The 14,019-nt window shown below is 50.1% G+C and overlaps 1 protein-coding gene across 16 annotated transcripts in view; it reads right to left on the minus strand.

The window, feature by feature from the left end:
• The window catches only part of Hdac4 (histone deacetylase 4), a 250,023-nt gene that overhangs the window by 5,673 nt on the left and 230,331 nt on the right, over positions 1-14,019 (minus strand). For all 16 annotated transcript variants that reach the window (XM_063267463.1, XM_063267465.1, XM_006245443.4 and 13 more), the window contains 2 exons: positions 13,428-13,561; positions 161-245 (listed from right to left, as the gene is read on the minus strand). In XM_063267463.1, the coding sequence (XP_063123533.1) occupies positions 161-245; positions 13,428-13,561 (219 nt within the window). The remainder of the gene's footprint in view (positions 1-160; positions 246-13,427; positions 13,562-14,019) is intronic.

A 14,019-nucleotide genomic window follows, 5' to 3' on the forward strand; every position in this document is an offset into this window, starting at 1 on the left:
AACTGAACCAAGTAGCTTGAGACCATTGGTGCCCAGGTTCTTTTGAAGCCTGGTACAATAGGACCTGGTTCTGGGAGTCTCTCTTAGCTCATATCATGCCAGGGAAGGTGAGGAGGCCTCGTGTTCCTGCCCTGGGCCCCACGATGACTCAGCTACTTACTGTGGATGCCCATCACTTTCTCCATGGAGTGGACGGCATTGGCATTGGGTCTCTGATGTAGAACCTTTTCTGGCAGAGGCTCAAGCTGTAAGAGAACAGATCTATTAGATGGCAAATGACCAGTGTATAAGCTATGTAGACATTAAATGGTGTCCACCAGAGACAGCACCTCACTCCCAAAGATATAGTCATTTGTAGGGAAGATGAAGTAACTCTAGAAAGCCAGTATGACTTGGTAAGTTTTAAAGAGGACTTCCTACAGGTCGTCTCTCCTTAGGGTACACTGGAGTATACTCATGGGTTCCCAGGAGGTCGGGCCCAGGGTAGGCTGCATACAAGATGTCAGCTTGGCATTATCTCTGTGTGCCACTGAGAGTAAGGAAGCTACACTTGTACTACCTGCCCTGAATACCCAAGGGTCTTGGAATCTTGCTTTTTTTCTCGTATTCGGAGAAAGGAGGGAAGTGAGTAGGCCTCTTACAGATGAAAGTGAACATCAGCACAACAGCTGTGTGTGTGTATGTGTGTGTGTGTGTGTGTGTGTGTGTGTGTGTATGCAAGCACATGCGCCTACAGCCCAGGGAGACCAACAAAGGGAGAACTAAGGGAAACTGGGTGGAAGCTGTAAAATAAAGTGACACAAGAGTTTCCTGGCTCCAACCTGCCTGGACAGCTGCTGTGTATAGCTGCTAGACTTACCTGGCCAAAGCCACTGCCGCCCCTGTGTGACATCCACCCTCAACTAGACTGAACATGAGTGCTGCCAACTGCACCCCAGGAAGCAAGGACATTTCTCAACAAAGAGCCAGCAGGAGCCTGGGGCAGGTAGAGCCAACATGGTACCCTCAAGCCATTCACCAACAAATGAAACAATGGCTGATGCCAGGGTGGGCAGAAAAATACCAGAGAAACTTGCAGTGCTTGATGAAGCCACAATTAGGACCTGCTTAAGGACAAGTCACAGGGAGACTAGAGGACACACAGGGTCAACTTGGAATAGTGCCCCATGGCCACAGGAAGCAGGCTGAGCAGTGAGATAACACAGCCCCTGGAGTATAAACTGAGCGTCAAGCACCAGCATGTAACAGTAATTGTTCACGTGCAAAGACACATTCCTGGTGGAACTGCTAATAATTCCACGAGGTAAAACTTACTGCTTCTCTACCTGTGCCTCATACAGGGGAAGAGGTGGCTTCAAATAAGGGCTGGTGATTGAGGTGAACAGTGCACTGTGTAGCCCCAAGGTATACTGTTGACAATGGCCACTGGCATCATCTCCCTCCTCCAGTTCATCACCACAAGCAAAATCTCAACCTTACTTTCCATGTTGCTGTGATAGGAGGAAGGATTTGATTGGCTCAGAGATTGAGGGCTCAGTAAAGCCTGGTGGGAGGTGCAACCACAAGAGCAGCCTCAGAGGCCTCACAGGCCCTCACAAGCCTCACAGGCCCTCACAGGTCCTCACAGGCCCTCACAGGCCTCACAGGCCTCACAGGCCTTCACAGGCTATCAGGCAGGAGCACACGTGTGAATACAGCCAAAGGTTACACAACTTCCCCAACGGCCTCAAGCACACACGCTTGTAAGAAACATCTCATGCTCACACTGGCCAACATAAAATGCTGAAAATCCTGACCAAAACTTCCTCAAGTCATCAGAGTCATGAAAAGGAATTGGGAAGTTGGAAGACTGACAGGCAGAGGGGTACCAATGGTGCAAAGAATCAAGGACAGATGGTGGGTGGGACACAGCCACAGGGGAGAGCTGGTTTTTAGGCTATGACAAGGACTCATGCAGTGGGAAGGCTGGCTGGCAAGAGAAGGTTTCTGAGTGGTGTGTAGGAACGTAGGCATTGTCACTGATGCCGTTTCCCAAAAACAAAGTCCATTCAGATTATCAAAGACTGCAGTTATACCTGTTCAATGTGTTTTCAATGGCGAACCTGACCTGGTGGACAGGAACCACACAGAGCTGCAGACTGTGTCACTGCTAGAGCATAGGTAAGCTTCGAAGTCCAACCCCTGATGCTGCAGCTAAGGGGAAAAGATGGTGCAGAAGTCAGTGCTCATGAGAGAGGCCCAAGAGAGCGCCTCCATGAGCACTGAAGGAAGGGATGACTGTTGGCTTTCCAGAGCTGGGAAATCCTAGGCCCAGGTGGGAAGAGCCCCACAGAGACAAGAAACCAGAAATCTATAGGTATTTGGAAACAAATCACAGAATATTAAAGGCAAACTCAGAATTCTGAAAGTAGCTAGGGAAAGCAGGTCATCTCCACAGTGGGGGTGGCGGGGCATACACAGCAAGGGAAGCGAAGGCAGTGGCTTGACATTGTTTGTGCTAAGAGGAGACCCTGGCTACCTGGAATCATACGCCTAAGGACACTGTCACCACCAATACGATGGAACAAAGGTATCTTCCAAAGCAAAGTGGGATGCGGCCCACACTGGCCCTTTTCCTAGAGAAAACCCACAGGATGTTCCTGAGACACAGTAAGAATGTCCTGAAGAAGGCAGGAAATGAGGAACAATGGGGAAGAATCTGAGTGCCATGTGGCCCAGACCCAACGTGGGTGACACACGACAGTGACAAAAATGTCCAGTCAGTGAAATTTAGTGAGGGGAAGGCATGCAGCCTGGGAGGGGCTGGGACTACGCTGCCAGTTTGGCAGAGAAACATGCAAGACCTAGTTAAACTAGAATTTCCGAAGAGCAACAGTTTCTTAAACACAAAGAGGTCATATGCTCATTCTGGAGATTGCAGAGAGGCCACTGTGGCCCAGGTCTTGGCTCACTCAGGATATGACACTTCCCAATCCTGCTGAGAGTGCTGGCCCATGCCAAGGGTGCCGGCTACACATCTTTCAACAGGGCACTGGCAACATAGGGAACCTTCATAGTAAGAGAAGGCAAGGAAGGGAACTTGGGAGCTACAGGACAAGTCAGATAGAATGAGTCTTTTTGGAAGTGACCAAGGTCCCATCTATGGCAGATCGCTGGTATACTAACAGAACCCAGTAAGGCTGCATTAAAAATGAGGGCAGTCAGAAGCCAACAATAAAAAAGAGTCACTGGGCACAGCTGGTCAAAAGAAGGCCAGGTGGCATCTTGAGTGCTTGGCATAGAGATTTGAGGGCAGACTGTGGCTGGATATAAAGAAGGTTGCATGGCCATAACAGACCTTCAGTTCACCCAAAGAACAGGACTCTTGACTCTTTTTTTCTTTTTTCTTTTTTTTAAAAAAAGATTTATTTATTATTAAGTACACTGTAGCTGTCTTCAGACACACCAGAAAAGGGCATCAGATCTCATTACAGATGGTTGTGAGCCACCATGTGGTTGCTGGGATTTGAAATCAGGACCTCTGGAAGAGCAGTCAGTGCTCTTAACCGCTGAGCCATGTCTCCAGCCCAGGACTCTTGACTCTTAATCTATCTTTAGTAAGACAGTCTTAAGATGGGTAGTAGTGAGAAGAGACACAAAGAAACATCCATCATGGTGAGCGATACCAAGAGGCATTTTTGAGACACAGCAGACAAATCAGGGCAGGAAGCAGGAGTGACATGTGTGATTCCAATAGCATGTGGAATATCTGTGCTGACTGACCATAGCAGTAGCCCATCCAGGCATCCCTCACCAACCATACTTCATCTTTGTATGACAACAGTCTGTTAGGAATTGGTAACAGAGACCATGAATGTTCATACACACACACACACACACACACACACACACACACCCCAGCAGGTGACTCAGTGGACAGTGTGTGTTGTGTAAACATGAATGAGGACTGGAGTTTAGGTTTAAGGCCCTTTGAGGATAGGAAGCAAAGGAAGCCCCTCAGCTATGGGGTCACGGTGCAGTGCAGATGTAGTGTGTGCACATCACTTAAGACAATGCCCAGAGCACACTTGTGTGTAATAGCACATGCTCACAAAGTTCACCAGCGGCTGTAGGGGCTTTTTCCAGAACCCTGGTCCCTCAGCTCTCTTACCGCCTCCCTTGTATCACGCTTTCCCTAGATTAACTTAAGTTTGATAGGCACATCTGGGGCACCCTAGGCTACGTGCTGCCGTGTGCAGCATGTTCACCATGCTACAGCTTATGCAGTACCCAAAGCCCCCAGCCCCTTTGTTTGGAGTGGTGCTAGCACCGTTTCTAGTGTCTAGGACCTGCCTCTCCCAGGCACTGTTTCGCCTGTGCGGTGCAGCGGCTGAGCAGATCGCCCTGGTCCAGGGCTCCCTCCCAACAGGAGTTCACAGAGAATGGACCTGGGTGCTGGCTGTGTCTGCTCTCTGCCAGTGCCAGCTGCTTAGAAACCTCCAACTGCATTTTCTTCCCCTTTTCTAGAAAACACTGCCCCATGACAGCTGACACGAAAGCTGGAAGGGGTAAGTATGGTGGCTTTCAGCAGTGAGAGGCGCTGTATCTGCCAGAGGAAGGACACAGGACAGAGAGGGCGAGCACTCTACGTGTTCACTTGAGAACAGAGGAAGGAGCAAATGGCAGCCGTGGACACTGGGATCTGACAGTGAGTCTGGACTCCAGGCGTACAATCTGTGTGCACGACTGCATTTAGAGATCTGTCCAGTGTCACAAGTAAAGCACCTACTGAATGGCAGCTCCAGTCCAGTGATGGGAAGGAACTCCATGTATAGGAGATAACAACCCTTTCCTAACCGATACTGCTCTTCTGTCTGCCACAGTGCTCATCAACTGTGGGTTTCTAAGGCATCTGAAGTCTAAGGATCTTCAGTCACATCTACCCTGTCACCCATACTCGCCCCCGCCACTCACCAGAGTCACTAACAGTTTCCCTTCCTGTCACATCTTGATCTCACTGTTTCTACATTTCATATGTACAGTACTGTGTGAAGGCTGTCCACTCCACTCCATGCTTATGTATATCTGTTTGTACTGGTGCCATATGGTTCTCATACCTGAGCTTGGTAAGGACAGAGCACAAAAGGAATCGCTGCAGGCACGTCTCCTTGATGAACAAGTAAGAATGCAAAATACTGGGAAAGAAGTACAAACTGAGTTCAATGGCGCACTAGAAAGATCATCCATGATGACCCCACTGGATGCGTTTCTGTGATAAAGTGACGGTGCAGTAATGCAGCACAGACACAAAACCATGGGAAAGCACGTGGTTGCTTCAAGAGATGCAGAGAAAGTCTTTGCCAAATTCAACGTTGCAACCTGGCAGAGGTGTGGAAGGAGCTTGAACAGTGGGTTAACAACATCAGGATAGCAAAGCCTCTCGTGAGAGACCCACATGCTGTCCACCACCACACGTTTAAATCAGTGTCTGGGGGGCTTAGTCAGGCACCAGGACAAGAGAAAGAAATGGGGAAGAGCAAAGGAGTAAGTCAGATTATCCCTGTCCTACAATACTTCTATACCTTAAGTCCTTTTTTCGATTTTTAAACTAAGTTTATTTATTTATTTCCTTTACAACCCAATATCAGCCCTTCTCCTCCCAGTACCCTCGCACACAGGTCTTCCCCAATTCCCTTTTAGAAGGGGAAGCCCCTCTCTGGGTGTCTACCCCTCTACCCCCCACTTTAAAAAAATTTAAAGACTGTACCAAAAAATCCTTAGGTCTAATAAATCACCAAAAGAGGATGCAAAAGTCAACACAAAAATCAGTACTTCTAACTATGCATTAATAAACCTGCTGAGAAAAAAAATTCTATTCATAAGCCTTTTCAAAACTGAAAATAAAATAAACTTAAGATGTGAGGTACCTCCATAATGGAAGTCATAGAACACTGAAGCAGAAAACCTGGGAATGGAAAGACAGTCGACCTTCGGATTGGGACTCGGCAATGTGAAAATGGTTATAATACTGAGAGCTCTGCACAGACTTAGTGCAGGTCCTACCTAAATTCCGATGACATTCATTCCGGAAATCCAGCTGGAAACACACAGGCACCGCGCAATCAAAGCAATCCCCAACAGAAATTAATACTGGAGGCACCAGGGGGCTCGGCCCCATGGAGTACGCCAGAGCCACAGGAGCAAAAGCAGCGTGGTTATTCCTGGATTCAAAGCTATTTATTGAGCAATCTAGAAAGTGCCAATTACTGCTCTGGAAACCTGGAATCTATCAGTGAACGAGACGCCACCCCAAACATTATATAATCCAGGGAGACAATATGCACCAAGCACAAAGCAAGCGCTACACAGACAGTGGGGAATACAAAGTACTATGAGGAACAGAGCAGTGTGGAGACACAGAGTGTGATGCAGCTCCTGACCCAACACTTAGGGTGGGCCTCCTGACCAAGTGGGCCAAATGACCCATTCCCAGGTTTCAAAGGCCTGAATGGAGCTGCTTCTGCACGATGCCCTTCATTGGCACTGCCACAACACACTTAGCCACCCACTCCCTGCAGAGTACAGCCTTGACAACAGCGGACTGGAATGAGGCTCACAGGAGGATGCCTGTTCTAGTGTGGGCTACCTAGCTGTGTTTTCTATGCTGGAACTCAGGAAGGCATTCTCATGGTCACCGAAGGCCAGTTGGAGCAGCTCAAATGTCACTTGCTTTTCATGGCTGGCAGTAGGAGAGTCTTCGTTTTACCTTTGAAGACCTCCATTAAGCGAATGCCATCCTCTGCTCTCTCCCATCAAAGCAAAACTCCTGGGATGAACCACTTACATCTGTTCCAGATCCTAGAATCGATACATTACTCCTGTGAGCCTGACGGTCAGGGCACTGGGTCAACTGTCCATAGGAGAAGGCACACCCGTTCTTTCTAGGAATCCTGACTCAGGCCTTCTGCCGCATCCTATTGGCCAAACACTGCCTCTCTTCTGGCCTCTAGCTGCACGCTTAGTCCCAGCTGAGTCTTATCAGGAAACTCTGATATAACTGTGTCTAAAGAGCCTGGAGTTTCCTTTTGTCCCTTCTTGTTCTGGATCTACACACAACCCACAGGAGATGGCCCTGCTCTGTCTTCTGTTGTTACCTGCGACCCAGCATCATGGAGGCTGCTGTTAACACTGCCTGGTCCAAGCTCTGCTCTGACGGTGAGGTGGCCGGTTGGCCTACTACCAGGCTTATCGTTAGCAGGGCCTCTGTCAGGCGTATGGGCAAACCCTTTGTCAGGGCGGTAGGAACCGGAGCCTTAGTACAGCTCTTCTACTGTCTTTGTCACAGAGTCACAGTCAGGTTTAAGAGTGTAGACTCACTTCTGAGGCTGTAACAACCTAAGGCTCTCACTCTGTCCCAGCTTCAGGGACTTGAGCCTGTGCTTTCAGAAGGTCACCCACTTTGCTGGGGTATGTGGGCCCAGGCAAGCGGTCACAAACTTCCACCTTAAACAGACTCTAACAACGAGAGGTCACTAGATCATCTGTCCCTTTTCTGGTTGGCCCCAGGCTGTATAATAGCACATGTTCAGGCCAATGGGCTCTTGGTGAGTCTATGGCCACAGGGCTGGCTGGTTTGGGTCTGGAAAATGTCTCATATTCCCACCCTGTCCAAGTCAGACCTTGCCCTTCTCTTACTCCCAAGGAAGACAGATATTCTTGGTAACTGGTGTCTGACCCCATACCCAGAGACCCAAGCTGCCTCCTGAGGCTTTCCCTCTCACACTGAGCCGCCTGCCATTAGTTTCATCTTCCACACTGCCATACCGAGGGAACCATTTGCATATGGTTTTAGCTCCCTCCTCTGGCAGAGGATGTTTTCCACTGTCTTTGCCTGACCCCCTTCCAGGCCCAGATCTGTCTAGTTCTCTGAGGGCATCCAGATAACAGGCGCTCAGCCTCAGGGCCAGCAGATGCTGTTCCCAGACCTGTTCCTCCTCAGGATTGTTGTTCCCTTCTCTGGGAAGCTGGAGGTCTAGCTTCTCCATGTGGCAAGAGCAACAGAGGCCCTACCTGCCTGGCAAAGAAGGGAGCTCAATGTCGGGAACTGTTGGTGACACAGCAGGGCCCCAAATGTGTGCTTGTGGTCAGGTAATCACTATGGACGCAGGTCTTTCCCATGAGCATGAAAAACCTTCAGAATGGAATAGGGGTAAATTTTGAGAGTTTTGGGGCAAAACAAAACAAAACAGGTAAATTACAACAGGACTAAAAATTATGGTTTCCTTTACAAAAAGGTTAGAGGACCTGGTCTTGGTCTATAATGGAGGCCAACACAGGCCTCATGTAGTAGTCAGCTCTGGGCAAGGGAGTCCAAGCTCCAACTCAGCTTTCCCAAGCGAGCCATGGTACCACAGCACAGCTGGGAGGGGTCTTCCAAGCCTGTCTGCTAAAATGGTTGGGCATAGATCTGCTATGTGAGGCTTTGTGGGCCAGTGACAAAGCCAGCAGGTGGCAAGAGGTGAGAAGGGAGCGGGTTCTCCTCCTCCAAGCATGTGACTCACTTGAGACAGGGATGACAGGGTATCACTCAGATCACCTCTCTTGTCTCCTGTGGGGCAGCACTTGCCTAACTAGGATATTGGTAGGCGCCATTCATAAGACAAGCAAACATTCCAGCTCTGGCAGGATCTTGTTGCCCAGTGGTAGCCTGGGCAAGTCTTTGGTGGGAGGGCTGTGGGAGATGCAGGACTTCCTCAGGTTAGGTTAGACAGGATATTAAGAAGGTTGGAAGGCAGCCAGCCAGGAAGGAGGATGTCACCAGTGTCCTACATCTCAGACAGAATGGTTGTAGCCAAGTGGGGGAAGTACAAAGGCATCACAGTGGATATCATATTGGCCACCGGGGGACACCAATTGTGCAGGTAGGAGGGGACCAGATGCAAGTCACAGATGGCTGTGTGTGGTTAAGAGACACTGTCTGAAGTGAAGTGTGCGTGTGAGTGTATGCAAGCTCACTTGTTACCTATGTGTAACGTAGGAAGTAGTGGGCCCTCAGCTGGAGCACCTCAGCGTTACACAGCACACACGCACAGCTGCTCTTCACTCTTGCCAGGCCTTTGCACATTCGTGTTTTACAGCACAGGAATCTCAACATAGACACCCTTAAACATCTCTTTTTGTGTCTTCCTCCTGACATCTGCTAGCCCTGGGGTTGGGCTGTAAATGATTCGGGGCTGTGAACCCTGCCATGTCACAGAAGAATGAACACCACATGCTGTCTTCCAGATCATCTCTCACAGGATTGATAGTCTCTGCCATCAGCCCGTCCCACCCTCTGTGGAAGGCCATGGGAGCCCTCACGCCTGTCTGTGCACAGCGGATGGAATTCTGAGTATGGACAGGCATTCACAGAGGACTCCACGCAGCATGCACACTGTGGCATGACTTTCACTGTGGCTGTGAGGAGACTACTCTGAACTGGCTACTAGTGGTCATGCCGATCCATAAGAGACGCCCACACCACAGTGCAGATGCCCGGACTGCGCGCCTGGCCACTCAGTGGCAGCCGAGTTCACTGCAGCCCTCACTGTCCCCACGGCTGGCTGCTCAGCATGGTCTCACCAGACTACCCGAAAGACTGTCTATCCGCCCATCACAGGCCGAGGGGCAGACTGCGGCTCTGTCCAACTTTTGCACCCCCCCCCCCCCCCCTGCAAAGAGCAAATGTATACAGGAACGACAGGCCTGGTGTGAAAGCCTAGCTCTTTACTGTACCTTAAAGGACCTAGCACCAAGAGTCAACACTTCAGCAAGTCTAGATATACACACCAGTCACATTTTAACTATGGCAAAGGGCAAGAAATGGTCTGAGATTCCAAAGGCACAAGGTTCTATCCAGGGTAGGGGAACCCACAAGCCAGAGAGGACATCTGAGATTAAAGTGACCTCTGTCTGTGACAAGAGACAACTGCCAGGATGGGAGAGTGGGCTGTCTCTCACCTGCTGAGAGCTCCAACTAGCCCATTGGCAAGTCCACTGGGTGGATCTAGACCCTGCCTTTTGAGTGCAGCTCACCTGCAGTCTGCATGACGGCTCCAGCCACACACTGGCGGGCCTTACCCTGAGCCCAGCTCACCTCCTAGGTTTGCTACTGGCAGCTAGCCTGAGGGGGTTGCTAGGTCCCTCCTGTGGTGGACACACAGAGCTCAGCTATCCTCTCTTGACCAGAGACACCGGCCTGCCATCCCCACAAGGCTGTGTAGCCAGTGTCTTACTCTCTCGTTGGTGACACTTGTGTGGTGGCTCTAGTGTGTCACACTGAACAGTACCAGGTGGAAGTGGACCCAGGACAAAGCAGCGATTTTCTGGGCACGGAGGCGTCTGAATAACTTACTACTCTGCAGTGCTTGGTTAGAGATGGTTACATTCAGTAAGCATCTGTGTCTGCTTTGAGTCATCACCATCTTCCCCTAAGACAGGCAGTTTCATTTGTAGGTTCCTGGGGTTGGGGTTTGAGAGTGCAAAAGTCTAGAGCCTGCTTCAACAGCACTTTTTTCTCTGGTGGTGGTGGGGTCTCTCTCTCTCTCTCTCTCTCTCTCTCTCTCTCTCTTTCTGTCTCTCTCTCTGTCCGTCTCTCTCTCTGTCTCTCTCTCTGTCTGTCTGTCTGTCTGTCTGTCTGTCTCTCTCTCTCTGTGTGCGCGCGCGTGCGTGCATACATGAATGTGTTGTGTGTATCCTAAAGCCTCATTCTCAATAACTCTTCAAGAAGAAACATTTGAGTAATAGGCTCCTTTCTTTTCCATTGGCCATTAGAAAAAAACATAGCTAGTTCAGTAGTGCTTGCTTCCTGCTGATCTGATTCTGAACCTCAACTAAGGCTCTAAGTGACCTTAGCCTCCTGTTGTGTTCCTCTGGGAGTTCTTCTACTGTCTTGTTGGTTGAAGTACCCAAGTACCAAGGTGTCTGCCTAATATGGTCAGGGCTGTACTTCAAGCTGGTCTCTGTCCTGGGCATCATACTGAACTTCCTTCAGCACGTGGTTGGGGGTCACAGCTCTGGCTGAGCCCCTTCCCTTCCCTGAGGCTCAGGAATTCAGACAGATCCTTCATGCATGTGCCTCCTCCCCATTTCCTTCTCTGCTGCATCAGCCTCTCCATGTTTTCCCTGCTGTCTTCTAGTTACCCTGCCTTTGGCTTGCCCTGTCCTTTCATACTATCTAGCCCCTCTCCTCTCTTGGGATATACACATAACAACACCAAGATACATAAGAGTCCTCCATCGAGCCATGGACACCTGACCAGTGCCCATGCCTCTGCACTCCAGTTCCCAGCTTCCCACAGTAGGGTCAGGATCTGCAGTAGGCTGTGGAGAACCTAGGCTTGACTGCCATCTCTAGGCTTTCTGTGACACTGAGCACAGTTCTAAGCTACCACTGTGTCAGTGCTCTGAGCTCAGCCATGAGCATCTGGCCTCCCCACTAGCTCAGACCAGGAAAGTACCCTGTCTGCTCTCTTTTGTCCTTCCCATAGGGGAGACGTCTACAGGTAAATGTTGTGGAGACAGATATATCTTGGAAAATAGTGCCAACTAGTCTGGTGGCTGTTTCACATTTAGGATTACAGGGAAGTCAATGGAAGCAAGTTTTGCTGGCCAGGCAGGGTTGGGGACACTTGTGGCTCACTGCTGTCTCTGATCCGCCCCTCAAGTACCTGTTCTCTGTTTGAGTTTAGATGGTTTTCTCTTATGACAGCTGCAATGGAGGGCAGGAGGCTTGGTATCCATGAGACCTGGGAGTGGGGGGCTCAGTGTGTGGTCAATGTACTCAGGGCCTGAAACACTTGGCTAAGGTATACACCCACTTCCTCTGATGAAGGGACATCCCATTAGTGGCCCAGGGGCAGAGTTGTATCGAGGCGTAACCAGCAGGGATTCTCTCGTAATGGTGTCCATGCATTTGGTTCTAGAAGCTTATAAGTTGCACATAGTGAGGCAGCAACTTCACTCTCACTTCTTCTCCTGTGCTTTCTAGGATGAGACTTGCAGAGCACCATACAGACAATGTACTTAACTAGGTGTCTGGTGTTCTGTGAAGTTCTCACAACTCCCTTCAAGAGCAATCCTGAGCTCTGTGTCACGTGGGCCAACCCTGACCCATAGCTGAGCTGTTAGGTGTTGGCAAACCGGGTCTGAAGTGTTTTCATTAAGAGCCATCTAGACTCTGCCTACATGGTGGGGACAGCTCAAGAACTCTTGATGTATTCCATGGACAGCAGTGCCATAAGCTCTGAAGAGCAGGTGAAGCAGGACCCGCAGTCAGAGCTGCTCACTTGCCACTGTAATCTCAAAGCCGAGGGGCTCATATGTGACACGTGAAGTCAGTCTGAGCTACCTGAGGTACAGACCCAGCCCCTGGGACACAGGCTCTAGTACTGAGCTCCTCACCACTACCCATAGGAGAGCAATGTGAGCAAGACCTATGAAGAGAATCGCATACATACATTGGGTAACAAATACATGTACCAGCCAGAAAGGCCTAGACGAGTGGTTCTCAACCTATGGGGCGTGGCCTCTCTGGGGGCTGAACGGTCCTTTCACAGGTGTCACCTAGGACCATCGGAAAACAGAGATTTACATTATGATTCACAACAGTAGCAAAGTTACGGTTATAAAGTAGCAACGAAAATAATTTTATGGCTGGGGGTCACAACAGTCCAAAGAACTGTATAAGAGTTCCTTTAAAACAGCATTAGGAGAGTTGAGAACCATTGGCCTAGACAGATACAGATTTGGGAATTCTTCGATGAAGGTTATGTGTCAGTTGTACCGCATACATTAGGGGCTTCCAGGGTTCTGTGAGGACTTCACCTTCATTCTAACCTGAAGCTGTACTGGTCTCTGTTGGGAACAGCTGTAAACACAAGGAGCTAGAAATGTCAACAGGGCCTACATCAGGCAGAGTGGGAGGGAACCACATGGCACTCACTGACACTGAAGACTACTGTGCAGGCCACTGTCCCTAACTCTGCCCTGCACTGGTGGGACAGTGCAGAGTGCTAACCTAGGCACTGCTCCTGAATGCACAAGGTAAACGGTAGCTCAGTAGAGAGGTCCCAGCCCAGTGCTAAAGACTCAGCTTGTGCATGCTGACTCCACCCGAGCTCACACACAAGCTCCCAGAGAAACGTGACCACACTGGAGACCTGAGGAGTAACATGAGACCTGGTCAGCACATTATCCTTGATGACCGAAACAGGAAGGGAGAACAAGCTGCAGTAGGCACCTGAGTCCTGGGTCCGCTCTGTGTCCCTTCTGCTCACCTCTTAGCCAAAGTCAGACTTACTACATGGCTGGGAAACAACTGAGCCAAAACTGGGTGCACTGCCCCCTCAGTGGGAGACGGGTGCCTCCTACCATCTGTGGTGAGGCACAGGGCTTTGACAACTCCATACCTCATTTCCCAGCAGAGCAGAAACACATGCTTCAGAAGCATCACAGATGGCTGTCAGGTCATGGCCTCCCTCCAGGGCCAGCACGATCCGGCCACCAGCTAAGCCCATCAGCTGTTTTGTCAAGTACCCGAAACCTGCAAAAGCAGAGGGACACATGAGTGGAATCCAGACATTCCCCTCGGCACCCTATAAACACAGGGGCTGAGGTGTCATCTGCAGTAACTGAGGCCAGCTTAACCCAGTCATTAGTTTGGCTTTTGGATTGTATCTTCGTCCGACTGACTGAATTTTGGTTTCAGCGCTGTATCTTCCCCATCCAAAGGCTTTGTGCTGCCTGCCTGCCTGCCTTCCTGCATGTACATACATACACAAGTGGAAAGCAGCAGGCCCACGTCAATGCTGTGTATGGCTGGGGAGCATTCCCACACCCATGTCTGGCTATCTGCTTCCGTCTCAGGTCACACAGTCTTCTCTGTATTCATAGCCAGCACCCAGCACATCACTGCTGGGCAAGGGGATGGTATGCACAGCCAGACAGGCTGATGTTAGGTTAGGCACAAGAAAAGCCCTAGTAACCAGCCACTCACCAGGC

This window comes from Rattus norvegicus, chromosome 9 (genome assembly GCF_036323735.1).
Source record: "Rattus norvegicus strain BN/NHsdMcwi chromosome 9, GRCr8, whole genome shotgun sequence".
NCBI lineage: Eukaryota > Metazoa > Chordata > Mammalia > Rodentia > Muridae > Rattus > Rattus norvegicus.